The 26,891-nt window shown below is 41.4% G+C and overlaps 1 protein-coding gene across 1 annotated transcript; it reads left to right on the top strand.

Moving 5' to 3' along the window:
• Positions 1–11,446: 11,446 nt before the first annotated feature.
• Positions 11,447–22,743, top strand: LOC134624827 (serrate RNA effector molecule homolog). The gene is made up of 20 exons (XM_063469905.1): positions 11,447–11,553; positions 14,593–14,715; positions 15,353–15,463; positions 15,551–15,694; positions 15,781–15,841; positions 15,927–16,224; positions 16,299–16,528; positions 16,723–16,839; positions 17,789–17,921; positions 18,008–18,135; positions 18,984–19,045; positions 19,640–19,718; positions 19,813–19,977; positions 20,114–20,284; positions 20,368–20,521; positions 20,832–20,944; positions 21,547–21,778; positions 21,863–21,964; positions 22,086–22,200; positions 22,296–22,743. Exons 2-20 carry the CDS (start codon positions 14,597–14,599, stop codon positions 22,369–22,371), a joined length of 2,610 nt encoding a protein of 869 aa, XP_063325975.1. The 5' UTR covers positions 11,447–11,553; positions 14,593–14,596; the 3' UTR covers positions 22,372–22,743.
• Positions 22,744–26,891: the final 4,148 nt, after the last annotated feature.

Raw genomic sequence — 26,891 nt, 5'->3', positions numbered from 1 at the left:
GAGACCACCCATCTCCCATGCTACAGTTAGCAAACTGCTTGCTAAGTTTCATGAAACTGGTTCGGTGTTGGATTTGCCAAAATGTGGACGCAAGAAAACTGTCACTAATGAAGAAACATCAGTGGCTGTCCTAGCTTCATTCAGCAAGAGCCCACAGCGTAGCACTCGCCGCATGTCACTGGAGACTGGCATTAGTCGAACATCCCTTTGGCGGATATTAGCTACTCACAAATGGCACCCTTACAAACTCCAGCTACTGCAGCATCTCAACGAGGATGACCCAGATCGGCGCACAGAATTTGCAGAATGGGCAAAACAAAAATTGGAACAGGGGTCCAATTTTTGGGGTCATCTGAAGGCAATTGTCTATGGTGTGAAGATACGATATGTGCAGCACCTGAAACTATGGATACTGGATGTCTGTGCTGGCATTTCTCCTGCGGTGTTACTATCAGTGTGTGAAGAGTGGGAGAAGAGGGTTGCACTGACAATCCAACACAATGGGCAGCACATTGAACACATTTAAGAAGTGGTCAGAAACTTGTAAATACCTCATGAAAGAATAAAGTTGAAACCAAGGACACCATTGTTTTTCTTGTGACATTACCAATAAGTTTGATGTGTCACATGGCCCTCTTCCTATTGAAAAAACAAAAGTTGTATCCAAGATGGCTGACTTCTAAATGGCCACCATGGTCACCACCCATCTTGAGTAGTTTGCCCCCTCACATATACTAATGTCCACAAACAGGACTTTAATATCACCAATCATTCCCATTTTATTACAGTGTATCCATATAAATGGCCCACCCTGTAGTTAGAAAGCACTCAGTTTATAGTAAGTGTGTGAATGTGGCATGTTGTATAGAGCACTTTGAGTAATCCGGGAGATTAGAAAAGCGCTGTATATGAGTCAGTCCATTCACTGTCTGAACAGAGTTTTGTCATGTTACTTTTGCACTGTTTTGCATGTTCTGGTACATGTTGTTATTACATGGCTTGATTAAGGTACACATCAAGGTTCAAGGTTCAAGGTTCTTTATTTGTCACATGCATAGTTATACAAGTATAACACACAGTGAAATGTATCCTGACACGCTCCTCGACATGTACAAAAAAAAGGGGGGGGGGGGGTAAGAGGAAGAACATTATAAATATATAGTATATACATTGGGTGAATGTGCAGTAGTAGCAGCAAGCAGGTGAATTCTGTACATTAATAAGAATAGACTTCTGACTATTTTACAGAATAGACAATATAAACATATTTAAAGTTAAAGGAATCTGAAATGTACATTGTGCCTGGGTTTAGAGTGTCTGGAAGAGAGTCCTGTCTCAGTCAATTATAGATGATGTGAGAGGGCGGGTGTGTGTGTGTTTAGGGCCCGGATGGCTTGGGGATCGAAGCTCCCCAAGGCTGACATCAGGCTGACATCTGGGGCCAGAGCTGAAACTGTTCTGGGCCAGCACAGAGCCAGCAGTGTGTCTACAACTGGCCCGTGGCTGCACACAACTTACACATGGCCCATATACCGCAAAGAATGACGGCCCTTTGGTGGCCCAGATCTGGTTTGCCAGAGCTAGTCTACACATGGGCCAGCACAGGACCACCAGTGTTTCTGCAACTGGCCTTGTGCTGGCCCATGTGTGGGCCACATCTGGCAAACCAAATCTGGCGAACCAAAGGGTCGTCATTCTTTGCGGTATGAGAGCCATGTGTAATCACATTGTGTGAGCCAGATCCGGGCCATACCAATTTTGCTATATGGGGGGTGGACAACAAACTGGACTGGTCATGCAACACGCAGCACCTGTATAAAAAAGGCCAAAGCCGACTGTACTTCCTCAGGAGGCTGAGGTCTTTTAACATCTGCAGGAAGCTCCTGAGGATGGTTTACCAGTCGGTGGTTGCAGGAGTACTTTTCTATGGTGTGGTGTGCTGGGGAAGCAGCACAGCAAAGATGGACTCATCCAGGCTGGAAAAACGAATCAGGAAGGCTGGCTCTGTGGTTGGCATGAAGCTGGACACTCTGGTGACAGTGGCAGAGAAAAGAACACTAAAGAAACTGCTGGACATTATGGACAATGCTGGGCATACTGCACACGGTCGTAACCAATCACAGGAGCCTATTCAGCGACAGGTTGCTTCTCCCAAAGTCAAAAACCAACAGACTTAAAAACTCCTTTGTCCCACACGCCATCAGACTGTTTAACTCCTCACTGGAGGGGAGAGGAAGGGGAAACAGGGGGACAAGGGAGGGCAGGAACAACTGAGCTGTAGTGCTTTTTTACACTGTGCAATATTTGCAATATTTTTTCTTATATTCGACTGTGCAACAAAATAGACTCACTTAAATGTGCAATCCTATTTATCCATATTATATATTCTGTATTTATATATGTGTATATATGGTATATTTATGCTTATATCCTTACATTCCCCTTATTGTATCTGTAAAATGCAACTTCTGTCTGTGCTGTGCTATTGGAAACTGAATTTCCCGGAGGAACCCACAGGAGGGATTAATAAAGTTTCATCTAATCTAATCTAATCTAATCTAATCTAATCTAATCTAAATATAGATACACATGTTTAAAAATACTCTGGGATAAGTTGGAGCGGTGATTCAACTTCTTTACTCAAGTAAAAGTAAAGAAAACATTTAGGATCTAACATGAACTCCTCCTAATGTGCAGTTTGGAGGACATTTCTACCAGCTTTTCCCTCTTGTTATATTAAAATAATAATAAAATAATATTAGTCTAATATTAATTTTAATTCTAATTAATGTCCTCAGCTTGAACACTGTTTTGTAGAACATGAGCAGAGAGGAGATTTAAAATCAAAGCTCTATTTTCTGTTGTCAAGGCGCTTTATATTGTAAAGTAGACCCTACAATAATACATACAGAGAAAAACCCAACAATCACATGACCCCGTATGAGCAAGCGATTTGGTGACAGTGGGAAAGAAAAACTCCCTTTTTTTAATCTCCAGAAGAACCCAGCTCAGGGAGGCCATCTGTCTTCTTCCTCTCATCCCGACCGGTCAGGGTGAGAGGGGGAAGACAAGGAAAAGAAAATTTAAGTAGAGATGGTGTCTGTCTCCTGAATTCAAAATGAAAGCTGGTTCCCCAGAAGAGGGGCCTGAAAACTAAAAGGCTCTGCCTCCCATTCATCATCTATCTCTACATAAACTATATGTTTTTGACTCTTTCATCTCTTTGTGTGGGGTAAGCCCCGGTGATTGACACAACAGTAGGACTGTCTTTTATGTTTATCTATATGGAGGCTCTGGTTAGCCTCCATATAGTATGACTATTTAAATGGATGCATTTTTTTTTTTTTTTTTGTAAATTTGTCACTTTTTCAGTGATTTGTCCAAGAGGCCAGTTTCCACAATACAACCCCCCCCCCCCCCCCTTTATTTTATTTTTCTCAGGAGGACTTTCCACTCTTCCTCCCCACTCCAGAGAATACCACTTTGTGAACGAGATGATGACCTGGACTGAAGCTCAGAGTTACTGCAGAGAACACTTCACTGACTTGGTCACCATCTACAACAGCGACATCAACCAACTGCTTCTCTCAATGACACCAAGGATAAATGATTTTGTTTGGTTAGGTCTCTATAATGATCGTTACAGCTGGAAGTGGTCCATGGAGGAAAAACCTTTTTATGTTGGCAGCACACATGAATTTTTGATCTGGGCTGACGGCCAACCAGACTGTGTGAAAGCAAAGGAATATTGTGTGGCTCTTCAGGGACAAACACAGATGGATGATAGACCCTGTGGAGATTCTTACCCTTTCCTGTGTTACAATGGTAGGAAAAAAGATTTGTTGCCCTAGTTATCCTACAATTTTATGAGACTAGGCATGTTTCAAAATTATTCCTTTTTTAATCTTTCACAGCCAGCAGTACAAGTTACATCTTAGTGAAGGAGAACCAAACCTGGTCAGAGGCTCAGTCGTACTGCAGGACATACCACACAGACCTGACCAGTATAAGAAGCAAAGAGGAGAAATCCAACATCACGCTCACTTTGAATGGATCAGGGGTTCAGTATGTGTGGATTGGCCTCTACAGGGATCCCTGGGCCTTCTGGTCTGACAACACAACCTCCACATTCACTAACTGGAGGTCTTCTGAGCCTAATAACTACAATTCAATTCAGTACTGTGTAACAATGTATTTAATGACAGGGGAATGGGGTGATTCCATCTGTGAATTGAGATACAATTTTTTCTGTTTCAAAGGTGAGGTTCAGAATGCAAACACTGTAAGATCCTGTCATCATGTAAAACACTAATGTTTGTGTTGTTATATGTGTTTCATTTTTAGCAGGGAGAAAGCAAACAGTGGTGAAAATGAAGCTTCAGTCAGAGGCAGACATGCACAGCACAGAGATCCAGCAGCAGGTTTCACAGCAGGTCAGCAGTTCAGTCACCAACACAAACTTGACACAAGTTCAAACTATGCTTCATGTTTTTCATCATCTGCACATTTTTTCCAGCTGTCAGGCCTCATGCTGTCAGAAGGACTGACAGACTTCAAGATACTTTGGAGGAAAGTACAGAGTTACCATGACGACCAGTCAAAGAAGCAGGATGGGGACGGTGACTGCAAAACTGAAGTCTGACTGGACTGAACCACTTCATGTGTGAAGTTAATAACATGCTGTACTGAGCTGTCTCATCCTTTAAATCTTTCAATATTTCAGAGTGTAAAGTTCCACCAACAGCTCATTTGTTCAGCTGCAGTTGTAGTTTGGTAAAAACCCTTTAATCAGAGGTTCACTCACTAGTTTTCCTGATAGGCTCTAGTCTCTTGTTTTGTTCTGTAGTGTCTCTTTTAAAATCTTTGACACTATCTTTCTGCTTCTGCTTTGACTGTTTGATAACCATAAAAATATCAGCCACAAATGGGACCATGAGAGCCTCAAACTTTACCTGATTTCAAATTTGATCAGGATACCGGCTATAATGCATGCTGGATGTCCTCGTATCTCTAAGTTTAATTCCAATTTAACTTTAGTGGCTGGGAGCCAACTCTAACGTGGTCATAGTTATTGTTATGATATTAGTTTTTGCCTTTTACTTTTTCCTAGTGTAGTGGAAACAGGAAGGTTGATCACCACACATGATAAGAAACCTGACTGAAAACTCTAGAGAAAGTTATATAAAAAGATCTGTATCTTTAGTTAAACTGGTATTTGGAAGTAAGTCATACATTAGTGATGTGAATATTATATAATTATAATCAATGATAGTAAAATGTCCAGTCCCAATGTTCCTACTCAGGTATGGAAGCTCAAAGGTGTCCTAGAGTAAAACTGAAGGAGCCTGAGATCTCTCTTAAAAATTCTCTTGAAAATGAACTCTGTATGTCTGCAAGAAGTATCTACAGTTTGTTGTACTATGATTTTAACCACAAGTTAACCGGGGCATGAATTCAAACACAAGAAAAAAATAAAATAATAGGCAAGCATGTAGCATGTAGGTAAGCAGATTTGGGATTGGGCTGTAGGAAAATAATCTGTAAACATTATATAAAATGTATTACTGTACCTCAAAGATAATCAATAAAATTAGAGTATCATTGTTTTGTTTTGTTGTTTTGTCTTCAAAGTAAATGTTTTCATCTTATACTGTACTTCACATGACAGAAAAGCTTTTATTTTTGCACTTTGAGAGGGAAAATGCAAATTACTAATGTCCTTACTCACATACAGCTGTTCACATGTCCAGCTGTGAGGTGTTTGAGGGACGTTTCATTTAAAGACTAAATATATGTGAGAAATTCCTGATCTGTCCACAACCTCTCCAACAAACAGGAACGAGTAGGCAGAGACGATACAAACACATCTTTTTAAAAATCAACTTACCTCAAAATGTATAAAGCATATAAACATCTACAGCAATATTATGCAACAAACACAGCAGTACTATCAATCCAAAATGCTCCACGTCTCATATAACTGAAGGAAAAAAATGGCATTTACTTCCAGGTACATTCTGGTGCTGATACTTCAGGTTTTTGTCCTTTATACCTCTTCCTTGAAGGGCATGAGTCATTATACACGGTCCACCTGTGTGTAAATTGTGCTTCATTTGTATAGTTCACGCTTCATATTTTAACAGCAGGAATCAGGAAAAAAGTTAGATACACTGAATATTAGTTCCTGGTTCCGCCACTCGGCCGGCGATGGAACGGTTGCTGCAGCTGTTGGTGCTGATGTCAGAAGGAAGTGAATCTATCTATTTAAGATTAAATGTTGTGTGAGTAAGACTAAAAACACACCCTCACACAATAAAAGTATTTCTGCTGCCTCTGTAATGAGTAAATAAGTGCTAGCAGGATATTGTATGGAATGAGAGGAACTAAATGTAAGGCAGAATTCAGTTAAAAAAACAGCGAGCTGTTTATTTCAGGCTGGTGAAAGTCCTTAACAACAAAGTCCAAAAAGGTGAGCAAAGAGAAGGTCAATAAAGCATGAGGGAAAAGAGAAACACTTGGAATAAACCAAGAATACTTCTAGGAAACTCAACCCAAAAGCATCATTTGCACAGTGTACTGCCAGCTACACTTCCTCATTTTAACCCTCAGCACCAGGTTCTCTATATATAGTGCAAAGGAAGTTCAGACAGAGGCAACAGTTCAAATCAGACTAAATTAGAACTTGTGATTTTCAACTACGTTGAACCCTAAAATGTATCTTCTTTGTCATGTCGTATGATGTTGTAATTTCATTGGCTGTCAGAAACTGCTACACATACATGATCCTCTGTTGGTTGAGTCTATGTGCGTCAGCATGCATCATAGCATGTACAGAGACTAGTTTAAACGTGACTTTTTGTTGCACTCCAGCTGAAATAAAGAAAAGATGTCAAAGGCAACCACACAACTGTTTCTTCTCTCATCTTTTTTACTCCTCTTTCCAAGGGCGTAGGTTTGGTTTTGGCATTGGTGGGGACGGTTGTTTCAACCACCGAACCCTGCCCTGTTTCTTTTTTTTTTCTTCCTTTTTGTCTTTGCTTCTTGATAAAAAAGGAGAAATAAACTTGCCTACATATGCTATTCTACATGCTTTTAAACCATTTAAAATTACAATTCATAGTTTTATATGTAATTAAATTAAATTACTATTAAAGAAATGACTAAGTATTTTAGACTTTAGTTTGCTTCAGCCATATTCCACATAAATCAGGTATCATACAAAAATAAAAATAGTTTCGAATACAGTCAAGACAATAAAAGAATATGACTTTAAGGACTTAAATGGGGGACGGAGAGATTTCGCAGCTCTTTCCTCCCCACTGCTGTCAGACTCCACAACAAAGACTTTTGCAGCTGATCAAACACACACAAACCTACACATGTGCAATAAGACTAAGTGCAATACTCTTTTCTGACAAAGTTGTATTTTTACTCAGTTGTATATAGCATTTGTATTCTATTTTTATCCTATTGTATATAATACAACTGACTTGTATATAATACAAGGTGACATATTGCCACCTGATAAAATAACACATTGATTCCTGCCATATAAAAAGTGAGACATGTCAATTCAGATTCTTTGTCAAACATGCACTAATGAATCAGTTTACATCAGCAGCCTAACAACTGTCATGATAATAAATACTAGTTAATCTATAGCAGTCAGTCACCTGTGACCTCGCCTCTTCACCTCTGTCCGAGCTACAACATGGCAGAGCTGCCTCTGTCACCTGATCAATAACAGTGAGACAGTCCAAATACATGCAGTCACACATGTGCTTCAAATACAGTCATGAACCACCAAGTCATCATCCAATTTCACCTGTGATCGTGTATCACCCTATGAATATGTCAGTGCCACTAGGATGAAATTATTGTGTCACCAACATTTTAACGTTAGACATATAATTTTAAAAGCCTGTGTAAACTAATATCCTGGCTTGCTCGAGGCTGCCGTTTTCTCTGACAGTTTCATTAAAAATTAGAAATGCTACTCTGAGACTGAGATAACTAATAGTGCTGCCTGTTGTGCACTTAGTTTCCAAAACACGTTATTCATGGTTACATACAATTTTAGACTGATGTGGGCCAAAGCCTAGCATAGCCTGTAACGTTATTATGACGGACACATTTTATGAGTGAACTTGACTTTAAGTGACTTACAGGTTTCTTTGAAAAATACTTTCTTATATCCAGGTTCTTCCTTTTTGCTGCCATCCTCCTTGCAGGTCCTCGCAGCGCAGGCTTGCCGCTGCTAAAACTAAGCAGAGCTCCCTGAAAGGCACAGCCAATCACATTGGCTATATTTGTCATATGAGGTAGGACTCCAGTAGAGAACGTAATTTAACTCTTTGTGCACTGCTGGGTGAATGAGACGTTGACAGATCGTTTTTTTCTTTCTATCGGGTTTGTTTTTCTTTACTCGAAGAGATCAAATTATTGGTGGGGACAATTCAATAATCGCTGGATATTGGTGGGGACATGTCCCTTCCGTCCATGCCAAATCTATGCCCTTGCCTCTTTCCTCTGAAGGTAAGATGTGTGTGAATATACTTTTGACAGGATGTAGTGTATACAGTTATTGATGCATCTCGGCTCTTTCTTTATACTTGCACAAAAAATACTGACTTCCTGGTTCTTTTAGATTCGTGTAAATCTAAATTCTGTTTCATTTGTTGTGCGGTAAACTTAACCAATCTGATCTGTTGCAACCATCGCCTCTCTTACCCCACGTTACATATTCACATAATCTTGTGAATATGTAGGTGGGGTTTTTTTTTTTATTTCCATACAGGTGATCCAGATGTTTTGTTTGTTTTTCTTTTTTTTTCTTTCTTCCCCCCTTTCTCACCGTCTCTTCTCACCTATACTTTTCTTTCTCTCCCTCTGTTTCTTTCATCCTTTCTCCCTGTCCTATCCCCCAGTCAAGTCTGTCCCGTCTGTAACAACCGAAAATCAAATAAAATAAATACATAATTATAATAAAGGTCATTCAAATGGACCAATATGGCAAGGCCATGATGATCCAATTGGTAAAGTAAATCTGCTTGGCATCTTTCTTGGCCTTCAGACAACAATTCTGATGGCTAAAGATCCAAACAGGACAAAAAAAAAAAAAGAATATGTTGGTGGCTAATGTTTAGCTCAGTAGGAGGAGGAATAGAAGTTTCACTTGTTTTTTTTCGTTTTTTTTTTAAGAGGACCTGTTTTTGTTGTTGTTCTCTTTGTTTTTAGCCAGCAATATTTGATCGACATTTTATTTGGTCACTAAACGGCCAATTCAATTCAATTTATTTATAAAGCACCAAATCACAACAACAGTCACTTCAAGGTGCTTTATATTGTAAGGTAGACACTACAATAATACATACAGAGAAAAACCCAACAATCATATGACCCCCTATGAGCAAGCACTTTGGTGACAGTGGGAAGGAAAAACTCCCTTTTAACAGGAAGAAACCTCCAGCAGAACCAGGCTCAGGGAGGGGCGGGGCCATCTGCTGCAGATGCAAAGACAAACAAGAAGCTCAGCTTCTGAGCAACATTGCCTTGGAGGTTCAACTTCTTCCTGGTGGTTAATGTGAAAGAGAAACATTTCTATTTTTCTCATCATGATGTCAGTGAGACCTGTTTGTCATCTGCAGGTTCACCAGGAGGACAGAGCGAGCACAGAGGAGGCTATACTAAATCTGCTGCACTATCACTTTTTCTTATGCTGCTTGTTGTTGTCGCTGCTGCTGGTGGTTTTTTAATCTACAGAAACTGTAAAGGAGAACGGAGTCAGCCTCCTGCCGAGCAAGGACACAAACTGTCCTACATGTATCCTCATTCAGATGTCAGCACCTCCATCAGTGAGCTGTGTTAAGTGTAGCACATACACACTAAGATATACTTTATCACTCTCCAAAGCAACATCAGTAAAGACTATTAAAAAAGAAAACCAGAGTAGAAGAAGCTCTTTTGCTGGTCAGAAGGGGTCGCCACAACTACACGTGTTTAGCACATGAAACTAAACATGTTTGATTTGGCAATCCAAAAGGATTTGTGTCTTCACTTTGGAGAAGAAACACTCCAGAGAAACTTTAAACAAACATCAGTAAAATAGAATATGATAGAAATTACTTTAAAAGAACCTGAAGATAAATAAGTATAACTCTAAATAATATTACTATAAAAACTGAGTAAAAAGCTAAATAAATAATAAATAAAATGCAAAAGAGTGACATAAAGCTAAATTTGCTTCATTAAAAAGAAAGTAAATGTAAGATGATACTGACGTGGCCCAATGTGCATGGCTGAAATAAAACTTGAAATAAAACAGAAATCATTGCTGCTTTTGTTCAGCAGTGCGGAGTATATGAGGCATTATCCACAGGAGTCCACTGAACAGTGAAATGCTGTTATGACCTGTTTATAAGTCCTCATTTCTCAGTTTGCACATCCCCGACTCCTCTTCCTCCCTCTCATTAGAGACGAGAGCTAAATAGCTGAGGAAGAAACAGGAAGGAGAGACAACAGATTTTTATCACACTGAGAAATCCTCCGCTCAGAGTTTCACTATAAAACTGATGCCTGGATTTATGATCTTAGAGCTCCGTCTGCTTGATCAACGTGACAGTAAAATGTTGACTTTTATTTCACCTCATTGTCTCATGTGCTAATGTATACACGTGTTTCTACACACGTTTGTGTATCTATTTACCAAATCTATCTGTCTGTGTACTGTAAATAAATTCACATCATGGCAGCGTGACCGGTATCAGAGTGTCTTTTACTCACTGATGGAAACAATGACGAGCTGTTTTTTCATTTTATCATCACAGTCAGTGTTCACGTGACTCAAACTCAGGTTGGGATGTCATCCATTAGGCCCAATGTTTTGTTTTACACACATCTGGTAGTTTGGCAGCTTAGATTTTTATACTGATGTCTATTAACAACCACTGTCTCTGATTATTATTAGGACTGTTGTTTTTATTTTTAAATTTAAAAAAAAAAAAACATGCTGTGATGGGACAACAGAGAGGAACTGACAAACTCTGCTGGGTAAAACAATCAACCCTAACCTGATCGTCATTCACGAATTAGAACAGGTGAAAATGTTTTCACATATTTATTATCTCTTAAACTCAGTTGATCTCAGCGAGGTTCTTGGAGATTTGGATAGAAAGGGGTGACGTGTTGCAGGAAAGCAGAAAATATCATAATGTTGGAGTATTTTAAAAACTTTAAATTTTGTGCTGTTAAAATTTTAACTGAAGTTCAATGGCACAGCTGGCCAAATACAGCAAATTCTCGCGGAAAACGAAGAAGAGTTCTCATCTTCCCAGAAGTGAAGATAAAACGCCACCATCCCCTTATTTCAACGAGTGTGTGTATTTACCCAGTCTGGCCTCCAGGCGGCGCATTTTCATTGGACAGACGAGCGGTAGTGACAGGAAGTGGAAGTGTCGTTGGGTCATTGTGCTCTGGGAGCTGGCGGCGGGATAACTGTGCGGCTGCGGGTAGCTGTGACGGGCTTGTTTCTGAGTTGAAAAAAACAAATCTCAGGTAAGAAAAACACCTTAAACTCAAAAATACGCACAGAGGAAGCAGCGGGCCGAAGCGCAGGGATACACCTCTGTGAACAGGCTCATCTGGCTCCGTGCTAACGGGCTAATTAGCCGCTGTTAGCTTCGTTAGCTGTGAAATGCTAACTGCTGCTAATGTCAGCGTTTGTTTTGTCTTAGTGAAAACTTTTAAACCCTTAATTTTTGCGTCTGCTAACTATCTGGGGCTGCCGGAAGTTTGCGTTGAGCCTGTCCTTAAATTAAAAGCTTTTAAGGAACTCAAGGACAGAAGCTAACAGGCTAATTAGCGGCCAATGTATCAGTGAGGAGTCTCATAAACAAACAGAGTTTATAATAAATATTTCAGGACAAGCTATGAAAGAGCAGCGATGTTTAAGCTGATACACACTACTGCTTATGTACTTTTATATTAGCAGAAGCGGAAGACGGCATAAGTTATTATTGTTAAGCAGAGGGGCGTTTCAGCTAAGGATGTTTATTTCCTCAGTAATGGTGATTTTCATATATCAGTTTTTCTGTGAGAGCAACAGGCCGGTCAGGCTCTGTGGTTTCTCATTCAAGATCTCCTGCACGTCTCAGGAAAGTCTGTAAAACCCGAAGCTAAAGTAAGAGCATTCTACACAACATGAATTGCACGTCATGTTGTGTTGTAAACATATCAACACAGAAGCGGAGTTTGAATTAATATTTATAACAACTTATAACAGTTGTTGTTGTAACAGTTTTTTTTGTTTGTTTGTTTGTTTGTTTGTTTGTTTTTTAAACAAGCCCAGTGAAGGGGTTAGTATGAGCAAGACTATTTGTCTGCGTGAAAGAGATGAGACAAGTACTGAGGTATTTGACTAAGAGGCAGTGGAGATTTATGGGGTTGGGAGTGATATGGTCCCACAGCTTAGTTCATCTTAAGACAGTGGAGTTCTGGATATGATGGAGTCTGTCCAGTGCTTTGCTGGAGATTCAGAATATGGACGAGGGTCTAATACAGAGTCAATGAGTGGTGGCCAAAGTCGAGAGACTAAACTGGATCATTAAATACAATAAAGCAAAATAGAATCAAAATATTATATATATATAGCGTTCACATCTGGTGTGAAAGGAAGTTAATGCAAATATTGGAAACACAAAGTGACATTCAGTGACCTCATGCGACTTTGAAGGAATAACCGTGAGAGACTGAAGCAACCACCAATCAGACTGAAGAATACTGTTGATTGACATATAATGTGGTTGTAAATACACTCACTACTATGTTACATGACAATCAGCTGGATTCTTTACTGCTATTGGTAAATCTCACTTTTCAGTCACTCACCTGAAAGTTTACCATGGGTCCCGCCCACTTCCCATCACCTATAGTTATTTTTCCCCTAATTTCCAGGTTCTGGACAGACTCTTCCTCGCTGATAAACACAGTCAGGAACCGTCACAGCAGATGACATTAAAGTAGATCAAAAATCTTCATTCCTGATGTGTAAAATAAAACTCAATTCCTCTGAGTGGGGATGGTTCAGCACAGTCAGTGTGTTTATCACCTGCAGTAGGGGTGGGCGATATAAACGATATACGATAGAAACGATATAGATTTGGCCAACGATAGAGATTTTGACTATATCGCTCTATCGCGATAGCGCATGTTGATGATGTCATCAAGCTGCGCCTGTTTTGGTAGAAAGTATCACAGCGGCTACAACCATTATCATCAGTAAATTATGTTCTCCTGACTGAAGTTTGGCCCGTGTATAGCATCCTGCTATGCGATTGCATGTGTCCCTAACCACCAGAATCCCTCACGTTAACTTTTATTGAGTGGAAAAAAAGTTGCCGTTCATCCTCCAGCTTCACTGTGCTAATGTTATGCTAACATAGCTGTGTCGCTAGCAATCGCGTAGCACAACATTATATACCAGGTAGTCTAACTTCGGTAACCCTGCAAACGCCACTGCTGTTTAGTTTTCTGTCTTCATTTATGTTGGAAGTGGTAGCAGAGCTGTACGTTTTAATTAGTTTCAAAAATCTCTCAGTCAGAACATGGTATGAAATGTTTAGGTATAAACTAGCGAGCTAACTTCCTGTTAACTTCTAACTCCGTTAAATTTAATAAATTCTGTTTTCACGGATGCATGGATGTTAAACTTAATTGTTACACCCGATAAAGCAGCAACGCTGATGATTTAATTAAAGATGAAAGAATTTAGACTGTTTTTAACTCTCAGTGTTCGTTTGACTTTGGGACCTGAAGGGGACGGAGTTTTGGACCCAGATTACTCCTCACTACGGCAGCCGTAATGCTCTGACAATCCATCAAGCAGTCCATCAGCAGGCTTACCAAAGTTGTACTAAAACATTTTTTAACAGATTTCTACACGCCAAAATCGGTTCAAGGTCAGTGAGCACAACCAGAATTCATACATAAGGCACACTCTAGATTTTTGAGAAAATTAAAGGATTTTAAGTGTGCCTTATAGTGTGGAAAATACGTTATACAGAAGAAAAGAATATATCGTGATATATATCGTTATCGCACATGCTTCAAATTATATCGCGATATGAATTTTAGGCCATATCGCCCAGCCCTAACCTGCAGTAGGAGGTATTAGGCTACACCCCTTAGAGGATTTCACACACCTTAAGGAGTCAGTGTGGGTTTAGGTGCTTAGAGTGTTGAACCTGCAGGCAGGAGGTGATGGGAGTCAATCTAGTGTGGGAGATTTGTGCTTCTCTTGGTCCTGCGTTGGTGTAAATTTATTGAATTTACAAGTTTTTCAGTCGCCACCTTCAGCCTCACAGAGCTGTGCTCCATCTCTTAATGTGCATTAATTAACTGAACTCTGATAATTCTCTGAATTTATGTAAGGTTTATTTTGACAGTTTGAACAATTTTTTATTTAAACACTTTCATATTTGGTGATTTACAGAAAGATCTAGTAAAATTTTCCCCCCAAATATTTAAACTTATGATTTAAAGTTGCTGAATGATGCAGAAAGAATCCCTGATGTTAATATCTGTTTGCTCCTTTAGACCGATGGGAGACAGTGACGACGATTTGGATCGGAGGAGGCGGGACAAGTTCAGGCGGGAACGCAGCGACATGGAAAGGTCACGAGAGCGCGAGGAGAGAAGGAGAGACGACTGGCCCGACAGGTGGGAGCTGGAGACTATTCTGATCGTTAAGTTATTCGTTTTTAATCCGGAGAGAAAGATCAGATCAGATACTTGCTGTGCTGTCAGCTGCACTAATCAGTGTTTATTTACAGCTGCCAGAGGAGTTTAAAGTATGGCAGCAACATGTGAGCACAGCTCTCCTGACCCTGCCTGACAAATCACACAAATTCCTGCGGATTTACCCAACACTGGAAATAGATTTGGTCAACTTTACTGTTATGACACGACATTAATGTGAAAAAATAATACGACCAGAACTATTCTGGCTCAAACTAGAAATGTCCAAGTCAATAAAATGTTAGATTTAGGTGTGACAGTTCGTTTATGCTCGCTCTGTAAACTTGTGGTAACTTGCATTTGGTTTTACATTGAAAACTTTCCCACACAGTTGTATTATTTATGCATGCAGTACTTATCCCTAATCACATCTGACACATTTGTTGCAGAGTTCATACAGTTTGTTATCCAGCTGTAAACATCTGTCCTAACATTAGCGTATGAATGAGACATGTTATTGGAAACTGAGTCGTCAGGATTTATTATGGCTGAAGAAAGTCGCCGACTTCATCCCGACAGGTTTGTCGGCTGTGTGATGTCAGCTCTCTGTTTGTTTCAGGGACTGGGACCGTGGCCGCGAGCGGAGGCGGGACTATGACCGCGGCCGCAGAGAGAGGTTTTCTCCGCCCAGACACATCAGCCCTCAGCACAAACGCATGAGGAGAGAATGGTGAGGCCTGTGTGAGAGAAGCAGCTGCAGACTTTAGGTTCTCCTCTGTGTTCCTGCTGTGATTAATAATTCTTGTTTCACCCTCAGGGACGACCACAGGGGGGAGCCGTACCGCTACGACCTGCCATACGGAGGCGGCGGGGCTCCATTTCCAGGGGCGGGGCCTCAGGGCTGGCACCCAGACTTTCCTCACCTTCACCCACATCATGGAGGCCACCCTCTGCAGGGCAGGTGAGCTCAGTCAGATGCATTTCTGCCCCCTAGTTGCTCCAACAGTTTTCACCTGGATTATTTATTACCTGAGTTTTGTGTCTCAGGTTGGGGCTGGTGGATCCAGACCTCCCTCCTCCCGGTCCTCCTACCATGAGGAGCTTTAAGGTGGGTCTCTGATTTAAAAAAATAAGGAGGCATCAAAGCGTCTGTTTGGCGAGGTTATGACATCACATCTGTGACGCGTTTGCAGGAATTCCTTTTGAACATGGAGGACAGCGTGGACGAGACGGAGGCCGTGAAGCGCTACAACCAGTACAAGCTGGACTTCAGGCGGCAGCAGCTGCAGGACTTCTTCCTCCAGCACAAAGAGCAGGAGTGGTTTCGCTCCAAGTACCACCCCGATGACATCGCCACGAGGAAGGCAGAGTCTCTGGCTGCCCTCAAAACCCGACTCGGCGTCTTCCTCTTCCTCATGGACAACAGCTGGCTGGACAACGTATCGCTCGACATGGACCACGCCCCTGCCATCATTAAACTCCTCGATGCAGGTAAACTGGACAGGAAGTGAAGTGAGACGGGGTTTGTGTGTAATGAAGTCTTTAACCTGTGTGTCTCTGTGCAGCTGTGATAAAGATGGAGGGAGGAACCGATTTTGACCTGCAGGTCCTTGAGGTTCAGGCGAATGCAGCAGGAGCCGGTGGAGATGCGAGCGGAGGAGGAGGTGTAGGCGAGAAGAGTCAGGCAGATCCCAGCGGAGGAAGCGTGGGCGGTCAGACCAGCTCAGAGGCGACTGTAACTCAGACGAAGGAGACGGCGAGCGGTGACGCGGGCGATAACAAAGACACAGAGAAGGTGACGTCTTCGAATATCCTCAGTTTACTGAACTGGACCCAGTCTCTTCCTGTCTGGGTCACATGACTTTGAATTATTGAATTATTAACTACTGTAGAGAAGAAGTCTGTTCAGTGTTAAGTTAAATAATCACATCCTGACACACAACGGCGTTCAGACTGACCTTAACCATCGTATTTTCTTTCCTCTCTCAGGACTCAGCCGACGCCAAGCGTAACGGGAAGAAGGAGAAGGACGACGACGAGGAGGAGGAGGAAGAGGAGAAGAAAGAAGAAGAAGAAGACGAGGAAGAAGAGAAGAAGACCAAGAAAGTGAGTCGTTTGTCTTTTGCCACTGATGCTGATGTTCCTTAACCCTTTAAAGCCGCTCGGAGCGGGCACGCTCCGTTTTGCGTAATTTTTAAATCCCGGTAGCACTGCAACCACGTAAGCTTTTTTTTGCATATGAAACCGGAGGAGTTGTACTTACATCTTATGCCATCAGCTTGTCCTAGGTCACGGTTTCCTTCCACATATAGCTTTGCAAAAATTGCATAAAAAGCACTTACAGCAACAAAAACATAATATTCCAGAAACACGCTTTGCCGATCCGATCAGCTGTTCGTAACACTTCCTACGTCCATAAGTGCGAATTATCGCATGTCCGCCATGACCTGCCCGGAACCGGAAGTAGTTTTTTACCATCAAGGCCTTATGAGCCTATACTGGTGTTTTTAAAAGTTATGTTTGACTTTATGACTTTCTGTGTCGTTTCTGGGATGCTGAGGACCCATATTGCACTGCTGGGAATAGTTTATTTTGATGCATATGCTGCTTTTTTGCAAATTTGCATTATAATATTTATTTTTGTTTTTCCTGCAGTATATGAAAATTGGTGTATTTCAAAAATAAAACTATGAAGACACTTAAAATAAATTTCCTGTGGTGGGAAACTAGTTTGTGCAACTTTTTTGTATTTACAGTTTTGAGGGATAAGCCTCTTAAATTTCTCTATCTAGAAATATCTGTTAAAAAAACAAAAACGATTTTCAATTTTTTTGTAGTTTATTGCACTTTTTTGCAATTTATGTAATTCCTATGCACTTAATGTATACATATTATTAAAATTTGGGCTATAATGGTTGTATTGATGTATAGCAACTTGAAATGCTCCCGAAAATGGCTCCAAAAATATAACATAAGCTCTGGCGGACTTGATTCTATGGTAGGTCTTAAAGGGTTAATGTTACATCGCATTGTTAATCCCTCCTCTTCCTCTCAGGGCAGGAAGAGGAAACGCAGCCTCTCTGCTGACAGCGGCGAGGGCAGTGCCTCCGACTCGGACTCCTCCCACTCTGATGGAGAGAAGGATGAGGACGAGGAGAAGGAGGAAGAGGAGGACGACGGAGAGGATGGTACTTATTTTAAACTCTTTTTTTTAACACTGAAATGTTGAAACGCTTCTCAGACTTTTTGCAAGTGTTTTGCTGGTTTGTTTCAGAGCGTCGTAAAGAGCGAGGGAAAGAGAGGGAGAAGGAGGCTCCACCCAAGCCCCGCCCCCTCCACCTCACCACCTCCCTATTCATCAGAAGCATCCCGCCAGAGGTGTCCAAGGATGAGATCACAGCTGTAAGAAAACGTGCCTTTACAACTCAGAGTGAAGCAGTTGTTGCTAAGCTCAGACTAACTGGTGGACATTTGAGGAACTGCAGCTCATTTTTCAATCCTATAGGTTGACACTGTTTAGGCTCCTCCCTCCAGAGAGTAGGACGTTATTAAAATAAGTTTGGACAAGTAAATAATGACAAACCAACAAAGGAGGAAGGTTTTTAATTATAGTCGGAATTCAGCAAGAAAAATTAGGTTGTTTTTAATGAACCAGCTCTGCAATGTATTCATGCTCCCTGGGAGAAATCTGACCATTTAAAATTTAACTGCTGCTCTGCATACAAAACTGTGCAGAACTATGAAATACTGCACCATGAACTGGTTTATTTATTATTTAACTTATAAATAGTTTAAAGTAAAATATCATTTTTACCCAGAACATTTTTATTAGCTCAAAAACTTTGGTTGTGGTGTTCAAGCTGAAAGCTGTGATTTTGACTTAACCACCTAGGACCTGCCGTCCACATGTGTGGACATCACATTTAGGGTTATCTAGACCAAAATACTCAATTTTGCTCTACAAAGGCCTGATATCCACTTACGAGGACATTATACTGCTACTGGTCTATTGAATTTTTAAACGAATATCCTCATATGTGGCTCTCATTTTTCTTATAAACAAAAATCAGGTAAAAAGAAAATCTGGTAATTCTTTTTTTTTACATTCATCAGGTCCCATTATGCCCAAATATCAAAGAGAAATTAAAAATGCATGCCGTGGAAGAATTCAGGTCTTAGGAGGTTAAAGGTAGAACACACACCTGTGCACATCACCTGGCTCTCTGCTAACCTCCTTCATGTGTTTGCAGCTGTGTCGCAGATACCCAGGCTTCCTGCGGGTGGCACTGTCGGACCCTCAGCCCGAGAGGAGGTGAGAACAAAAAAGTGCAGTCACGACACCTGCATTAGCTCCTCCCAGCTTCATCTGCCATTAAAGGACTGATATGTAAAATGTAGCAGATTGTTTAGTTGTTTATAAATAAACCAGACAAATGGTATATAGGATAGGATAGGACATCAAACACACAGTGTATTCTTATCAATGCATGAAACATGCAAGTTTATAATCTGTTGTCCTTCAGTAAAACGTTCCTTGAAAGCGGCATTTCACTTGTCGTTTACATTTATACAGGAAGTCAGGTCTTTGGCGGCGTCCTCCAAAGAAAAACGATATTCTTCTCTAAGCAGGACGACACTGTTATTGTAGTTCAGGAATCACATGAAGTTTTGTCCTGAAAGCACCGTTAGACATTGTGCTCGCTTTTCTGTCGTGGGAATATCAGAATCAGAACTCAACACTGCGTCGCCGATCCAGCCTATGGATCGAGACGTATTCATGTGTTTAAGGCGCTTTATCTAAGAACTTCCCTGCACCACATTTCTTTTTTTTATTGAGCGGTTTTAAAAGCATGGATTTGGAAGCGTTCCTCTTTAAACTGAGCTTCAGTAAATATTTGTGCTTCAGGTTTTTCAGGCGCTGCTGGGTGACCTTTGACCGCAGCATGAACATCAAGGAGACGTGCTGGAACCTGCAGAACATCCGGGTACACACACACTCACTCTCTCTCACACACATACACACACACACACACACTGGTGTGTCATGGGTGATTAAAACCTCCTCCATGCTTTCTGCAGCTCAGAGACTGTGAACTCGCTCCGGTGGTGAACAGAGATCTGTGCCGGCGGGTTCGCAGCGTCAACGGTCTGACACACCACAAACCGGTGGTGAGGAACGACATCCGACTGTCGGCCCGACTCGTCCACAGCCTGGACCAGAGAGGGGAGCTGTGGACAGGACAGGTGCAGAGTTTAAATATGCTCAGGCTAAAGGGTTCAGAGTCAGAAGCACCAATAAATCAAACACTATCTGGGCTGATTGTCACTTCATTACCCATAAACCCCTCAGGAGTGACATCATTCCTCTGTGTGTGTGTAGATGGAGACCAACCCCATCCTGAAGAACATCACAGATTACCTGATAGAGGAAGTCAGCGCAGAGGAGGAGGAGCTCATCGGCGCCTCTGGGGGCAACACCGATGACGCCGGTGACGCCAAGGACCCTGCCTCCTCTGACGTCACCTTGGAGACAGATGATAAGCTACTGAAGGTGGGAGGAGCTTCATGTAGATCAGGCGCTGCCTGCTTCATGTAAGCGTGTATTTACACGTGCGTGTGTGTGTGTGTGTACAGGTGCTGGACCGCCTGCTGCTCTACCTGCGTCTGGTTCACTCTGTTGATTATTATAATTTCTGTGAGTATCCCGCCGAGGATGAGATGCCACACCGCTGCGGGCTGATCCACGTTCGAGGACCCCTGCCTGTGGGCAAGATCACTGCAACTGAGGGTACGCACACGCATACACTCTGCAGATCAGCCATTGATGGTATATTTCTAGGAAAACAGGACGTGGTTTCCTAGAAATCAGAGACGCAGGACACATAAAGTCCTTCTCACCTGTGAATAAGACACAGCAGCCTTTGAACCTTTATGGAAAATTGTAGCGGTATGATGATCTGTAACTCGAACACATCACAACGTGTTTTTAGTTTATTTAATCTCTAAACACTGAGGCGTTTAGGGAACATCTGTATACTACAGCTCCAAATACACGGCTGCAAAGTTGACGTTAGTGTTGCTGTGCTCTGATTGGACAGTGAGTGAACACCAGCGGATGTGCGAGGAGCGCCTGGCTCCACTGCTCTCGCCCTCTGAGACTCTGAGTGAGGAAGAAGCGACCAGGCTAGGGAAGAAAGACCCGGAACAAGAGGTACGACACACCACCCGCCACCAGATGTGTCCCACATGTGCAAAAGAAAAAAATAAAAAAGTGCTACTTCCTGTTTCTTTCACAATAAAAGCCCTTCATATTATCCAACTACTGACCTTGAGATTATTAGACGACCTCCTGAGCTGCAACTTATCACAAAACGATTCAGATCAAGTCTTGTCTTTGATTTTACAAGTTCTAATTTTGTTTTCTTAATCATTCCTCATCAACTACAAGAAAATGTTTTGGAAAAAGGAAGTAAATTCTCATAATTACTCATTAAAACAAGAAAAACACATGGAATGTTACCTTTTTATTATTATTTTTTTTATTTTTGCTGTCAAAATAAAATTAAACATTGTATTGTCGGCGTGTATATCTCCAATTTAAGTGTCGTTAATTCAGGATTGTATTCATAATTCATTTGGCATTTCAGAAATTTAAAAAAACAACAGAGATTTGCAGCCATAGAAGGAATGACCTTTTAACAGCGTACGACCTTTTCATAGAAACGACCATAAACACAGTGTGTACATGTGAGTGTAAGACAGTTGTCCCAATGACGAGCTCTCCTCCCTCCTCTGTGTGTCTCACCTGTGCAGGTGGAGAAGTTCCTGTCGGCCAACACTCAGGAGCTCAGCAAAGACAAGTGGCTGTGTCCTCTGAGCGGGAAGAAGTTCAAGGCTCCCGAGTTTGTGCGCAAACACATTCTCAACAAGCACGGCGAGAAGGTCTCGGGTGTCCGGCAGGAGGTTGAGTTCTTCAACAACTTCCTGTTGGACGCTAAAAGACCTGCCCTGCCTGAGAACAAGCCCCTCCCACCGCCTTCACAAGGTTGTGCCCCTGGGACTCTGTTTTGCCTTCTATTCACGTTACTGTTTTTTCTTTTCTGATGTGTTTCCTTCTCTCCGCCTTTAGCCGCTCCTCCGGGTTTACCAGGATTTCCCGGACAGTCGCCGCAGCAGCAGAGCCTTCTGGGATATCCGCCTGGAGTCAGACCACCCATGCCCGGTTTCCCAGGTATATATAAACACAAACATAATAGAATTTAATTAAGTATTTAAAATGAAAAAACCTCAGCTTTGCTTTTTCAGTGCAGTGATGCAGTCGTTTAAGGTGTATGTGTGTGTGGGTGTTTTAGGCGGTGCACTCCACCATCCACCAAACCAGTTTGGAGCTGGGCGAGGTAACTATGACAACTTCAGAGGTCATTTAGGAGGCGGCGGCGGGTTTTCTGGGAAACAGCGAAACAGCAGGTAAAGAACATGCGCCGTGACAACAACACACTGGAGTGTATGAATCACATCAGTTATCTCACTGTGTGTGTGTGTGTTTGTGTGTTTGTTTGCAGGGGCATGCGAGGCGACCCTCGCTCCATCATCGAGTACAGAGACCTCGATGCTCCGGACGACCTCGACTTCTTTTAAGCACCAGAAGCCCCAAGACTTTTTTTTTTTTTTTTTAAATAAAACACTTTTTTATTCCTACATTTCCCATGATGCCATTCCTCTTCCTCATACTCTTATCTTTTTTCCTACATAGGACAGAAACTGTAGAGCTGTGTGTGTGAGTGCGTGCGTGCGTTGCGAGTGTGTGTGTCAGCAGGACCAGTGTTACTGTCAGTCATTAGTGATGATGATGATGATGCGTGCCACTTTTCCAATAAAGACCAGTACTGAAGGACTGATGAAGGCTCGTGTGCTGCTGTGAGAGGAGCTGCACCCTTTAAAACCTTATTTGGATGTTTCCACAGCCGACAGGCTGATGTAGCTTCAGTGGCTAAAAAGTGAAGATGTAAACACACAAACTTAAGTGAGAATTCGTGAAGTTTCTCTCTGTTGCGATGTTTACGGTTCAAACCCTTTGAAGTGCCTGTGTGCTCTTGTGTTATGTCCTAGGTCACTGGACATATCCTGGTCACTGGACAAGGTGCGATACATGGATGATGTCCACACACAGTGACCAACAGCGCACACTCCACTAGTGCAGTTGCATAAACACAACATGTAGATTATGTGCTCAGAGCACACTGTATGAAATAGAGAGGTAAGGCATTACTAGAGAGCTAAAACTAAGTGGTGCTAATCTGTTGTGATCAATGTTTTCTACAGTCATTGGTTGTGATATAGTAGTATGTAGTTTATTTATTATACAGTTGTGATAACTTGAATGCTTAATTATTTTGGTATAACTGAGGCATAAACATAGTCCAGTAAACAAACTCAGTATTATTGAATAAACAATACAGTCACAGTGTAATCTTATGCAGGTCAAAGTGGTTTACAAAGTCAAATATGTGTGTACACAGCTCTAAAACCACGAACAGTGTTCTGTGTCAGGCTGGAAACTAAAAAATTGAAAATTTAAACTGCCTACTTTTAAGTTCATGAATATTCAAAGCGATTGGCAGGGGCGTCACTAGGTTTTAAGGACAGGGGGGCTTAGCCCCCAAGAGATGCACACGATATGAACGAACGTAGTGAATGAGCACAAATTTCACAAACAGAAAACAAAGACTGAGAAATTGTTTTCCTACTTTTTTGGACAGATTAAACATCCTAGGCCACCAATAGATCTATTGTTTTATTTCAGTCTGTGTTATAATACAGTACAACAAGAAAACAGGAAATGTGTTTGCTGCATCAATAACAAGAAAAAAACTGAAAATAAAAAAGATCATTTTTATGGCTGCAATCACCAGTTACTTGGTGGGTGGAAGCATCAAAGAATGCCATCGGTTTTTAAGAGCAGCAAATCGGTCAATCACTGTTGTGACTCAGATGCTGAAGCGTGTTTTTTTCAATAGACATAACTGCAAGACTGAAGTCTTTTCTGACCCATTGTTTGACGCAGCCAGGAGTGCAGCCGACGCAGTGCACTAAAGGACTTTTCGCACGAGCAGCTGCTGACAGGCACTGTTAGGGCAACTTGGATGGTTGCCTTCAGATAGGGAAACATGTCTGAATCAAGGAAGTTGTACACAGACAACATATTTTTGGGTGGACATCCAGCCTCTGTTTTCCGGGTAAGAAAGTTTCTGGCCACCAGAACCTCCTCTTTTTTCAGGTCAAGTCTGTAGTGCTTTGCAAGTTCATTCAAGTGTGGTTCACAAGAAGTTCTCAGATTTAGGACTGCATGCCTGGATGCCTTTTAGCAGCCCTGCATCTAAACTGCAAAATATTTGATCAAGCAGGAATTTGTGGAGTCCTTCGGTTACAGACAGAATCGACTGAAACATCAGTAGTGCATAGACTGCTGAGAACTTGTAGAGCTTTGCTCTGAGACCAACAGCTATGGGGGATCCAATTGCAGATAGGTAGACTTGTAGTCAAGACCGCCTAATCCGAGACCAAGACAAGACCAAGACCAGAGGGTATCAAGACCAAGACAAGACCAAGACCAAGTTGAGACGAGACCAAGACCGAGACAAAAAAAGTCTTTAAACTGCAGCCAGATGCTGCTTCGTTTACGGGTGTCAGGCATATTTATGTGTTTTTGCTTTCGCACAGCCCTCCTCACCGCTGTCTACTGTCTCACTCACTTACTGAGAGGACAGACGCACGCTCCACTTGACTGTCGTGTCACCCTCTCTGTTTTTCACACAATGATATTATCCTATATCCTCGCATGGGATTGGCCACAATATGGAGGGATTGGAGCATAGCTGAGCCACTGTGTGTGAGCTGAGCAGCGAAAGGAAATTAAGTGAGGGTAGAAATGACTGAAAGATTATTAGGCTCTGTTTTGAGTTTTGTTCAAAACAGAATGACTTCAAATAGGAAAAAAATAAATATCACATATGCAGGACACCTTAAACTAGTTTTTTAATTAAGCAGCAAGGCAGAACAAAATCAGGGCTGTATCAAGACACAGGGACTAAACCCCAATTCAACCAGACCCAGAACTGATCCAGAATTAAAACAGGACTACAACAGTTCAAAATCAGGACTACTTAGGACTTAACCAAAACAGAACCAGAATCAAAACTAGATGATAGTAGCACTAAAAATCATCATAGACCTGCACTACAAGTATTTCTTAATTCTACCAAAGTACACTATTTAGATTCAGAAAAGTTTATATAATTATTTAGCCTTGTGGTGCAAACAAGCCTGCATAACTTAATAAATATAGAATTTGAAAAGTAACAAACGATATCTAAAAAGATACACTAGGCACTAGATACATGCTCATTCTCCTCTCTCTCCCTCTTTGTGCTGACAATCAAGCCAAACACCAACATCATCAAATATACAGTTGAAACCAGATATTTACATACTCTTCAGATAAAAACACAAACACTTTTTTAATTGTAACATCAAATCAGACTAAATGTTTATTTTTTTAGATTGATAAATATAAAAAAAACATATTTGTTAACTTTAAGAGAAAAGAGAGAAACTATCTGTATTTCTTAATTGCAAATGGCACCAAATTATATTCAAAATTGATCCACACTTATGGAGCTCCACAATTCTTTTCCTGGTGTTTTGGTTGATATCTCTTGATTTTCCCATGTCAAAGAAACAGGCTCTGTGTTTTGCCTTATATGCATCCACAGGTGTGCCACCAATTTACTCACCTGGACTCTACTAACCTATCAGAAGCTTCTTAAGCTCAGAATGGAATCGTTTGGAGTTTTCTTATTAATTAACAATAAACTTAGTGTATATGTACTCCTAAATTTGATGAAAGTGATATAAAAATAGACAGCTCTGTCTCTCTTTATTCTGACATTTAACTAATTCAAAAGATATTTCAACATTTATTTATCTAAAACAAAACAAGTTTACTCTAAATTGATGTTTAACAGTAAAAAAAAAAGGTTTCTATGTTTTGTCCCTAAAGTGTATGTAAATATCTGGTTTCAACTGTGAATATTCTGCTGTGTATTGAAATTTCTCTTGTTTTGCATAGATATACTGAACAACATACAAAGCATAATATATAAAATAACATCTACCTGAGTTTTTTCTTTGAAAGAAGCTCCTTATGTCCATTGTTGTGTTCATCAGTACACAATTGAAACCGATTTAGAGTTTGTTTAGCCGTGGAGGGCTAAACAAAACAGCATTGTTGTTCGGCTTTTTATTTATCCATTTGTTGATTCACTCGAAGAGCAAGTAACGCAACCAAGTGATCAGTTTGATATCAATCTTTTGTGATACACCGTCATATTTACATTATTTGTACAGTACGGATGATTTGCTTTGGTACCTGGTCAAACTTAAGCTCTCCTCTGTCTGCAGCAAACTCGCAGGCAGCAGCTTCTCCCCCCTCGCTCACATGGGTGCTGCGCTCAGTGCCTGAGCTCGGATCATACCAAAATTAGGGGGAATTTACGACGGTGCGCTCTGTGCTTCGTGTGTTGTTTTTGTTTTATACAGTTGTCAGTCAGGCATCTAACTAGCAAGTTACACTCCAAAAGACCACATGCTTCTGAAAAAATGACCCGGGCTTAAGCCCAGTAAGCCACCCCCCCACTCCGCTGATGGTTGACTCCAAATCTCCCGAACACTATGTCGATTTGAGAACGTAAGACCGAGACAGCGAGACCAAGACCGAGACCAAAGTCAGTCGAGACCAAGACAAGACCAAGACCACGTAAAAGTGGTCTCGAGACCAAGACCGGTCTCGAGACATCCAACTCTACAGATAGGCACTCCAAAATGGCAGGCAATGTCTCAAGAACTGCACTGATTGATCGCAACTGACATGCCCAGCGAGTGTTTGAAAGTTGCACAAGCTCAGTTTTTGTCAATCCAAGCTTTGCCTGAGTCTCCATGAACTTATGATGATTGACTAGGGAGGTGCTGAAGACAGAATACATACACTCCAACAAGCTGAAAAGCTCCACAGCCTCTGGGACAGCCTTGCAAGTATTGCACAAAACCAGGATAAGTTGATGAGCATAACAATGCACATAGATAGCCTCAGGATGGAGCCT

The sequence above is a fragment of the Pelmatolapia mariae genome, linkage group LG3_W (genome assembly GCF_036321145.2).
Source record: "Pelmatolapia mariae isolate MD_Pm_ZW linkage group LG3_W, Pm_UMD_F_2, whole genome shotgun sequence".
Lineage (NCBI taxonomy): Eukaryota > Metazoa > Chordata > Actinopteri > Cichliformes > Cichlidae > Pelmatolapia > Pelmatolapia mariae.
The sequence above is the reverse complement of the archived record's forward strand: the minus strand, read 5'-3'. Positions and strand labels throughout refer to the sequence as shown.

Bases quoted from the DNA above. Each gene is read 5' to 3' on its own strand.
- LOC134624827 (XM_063469905.1), top strand. From the start codon at position 14,597: ATGGGAGACAGTGACGACGATTTGGATCGGAGGAGGCGGGACAAGTTC. The intron at 19,978-20,113 runs GTGCAGAGTTTA...GTGTGTGTGTAG, and splicing joins GGGAGCTGTGGACAGGACAG to ATGGAGACCAACCCCATCCT. The intron at 20,522-20,831 runs GTACGCACACGC...CTGATTGGACAG, and splicing joins CAAGATCACTGCAACTGAGG to TGAGTGAACACCAGCGGATG.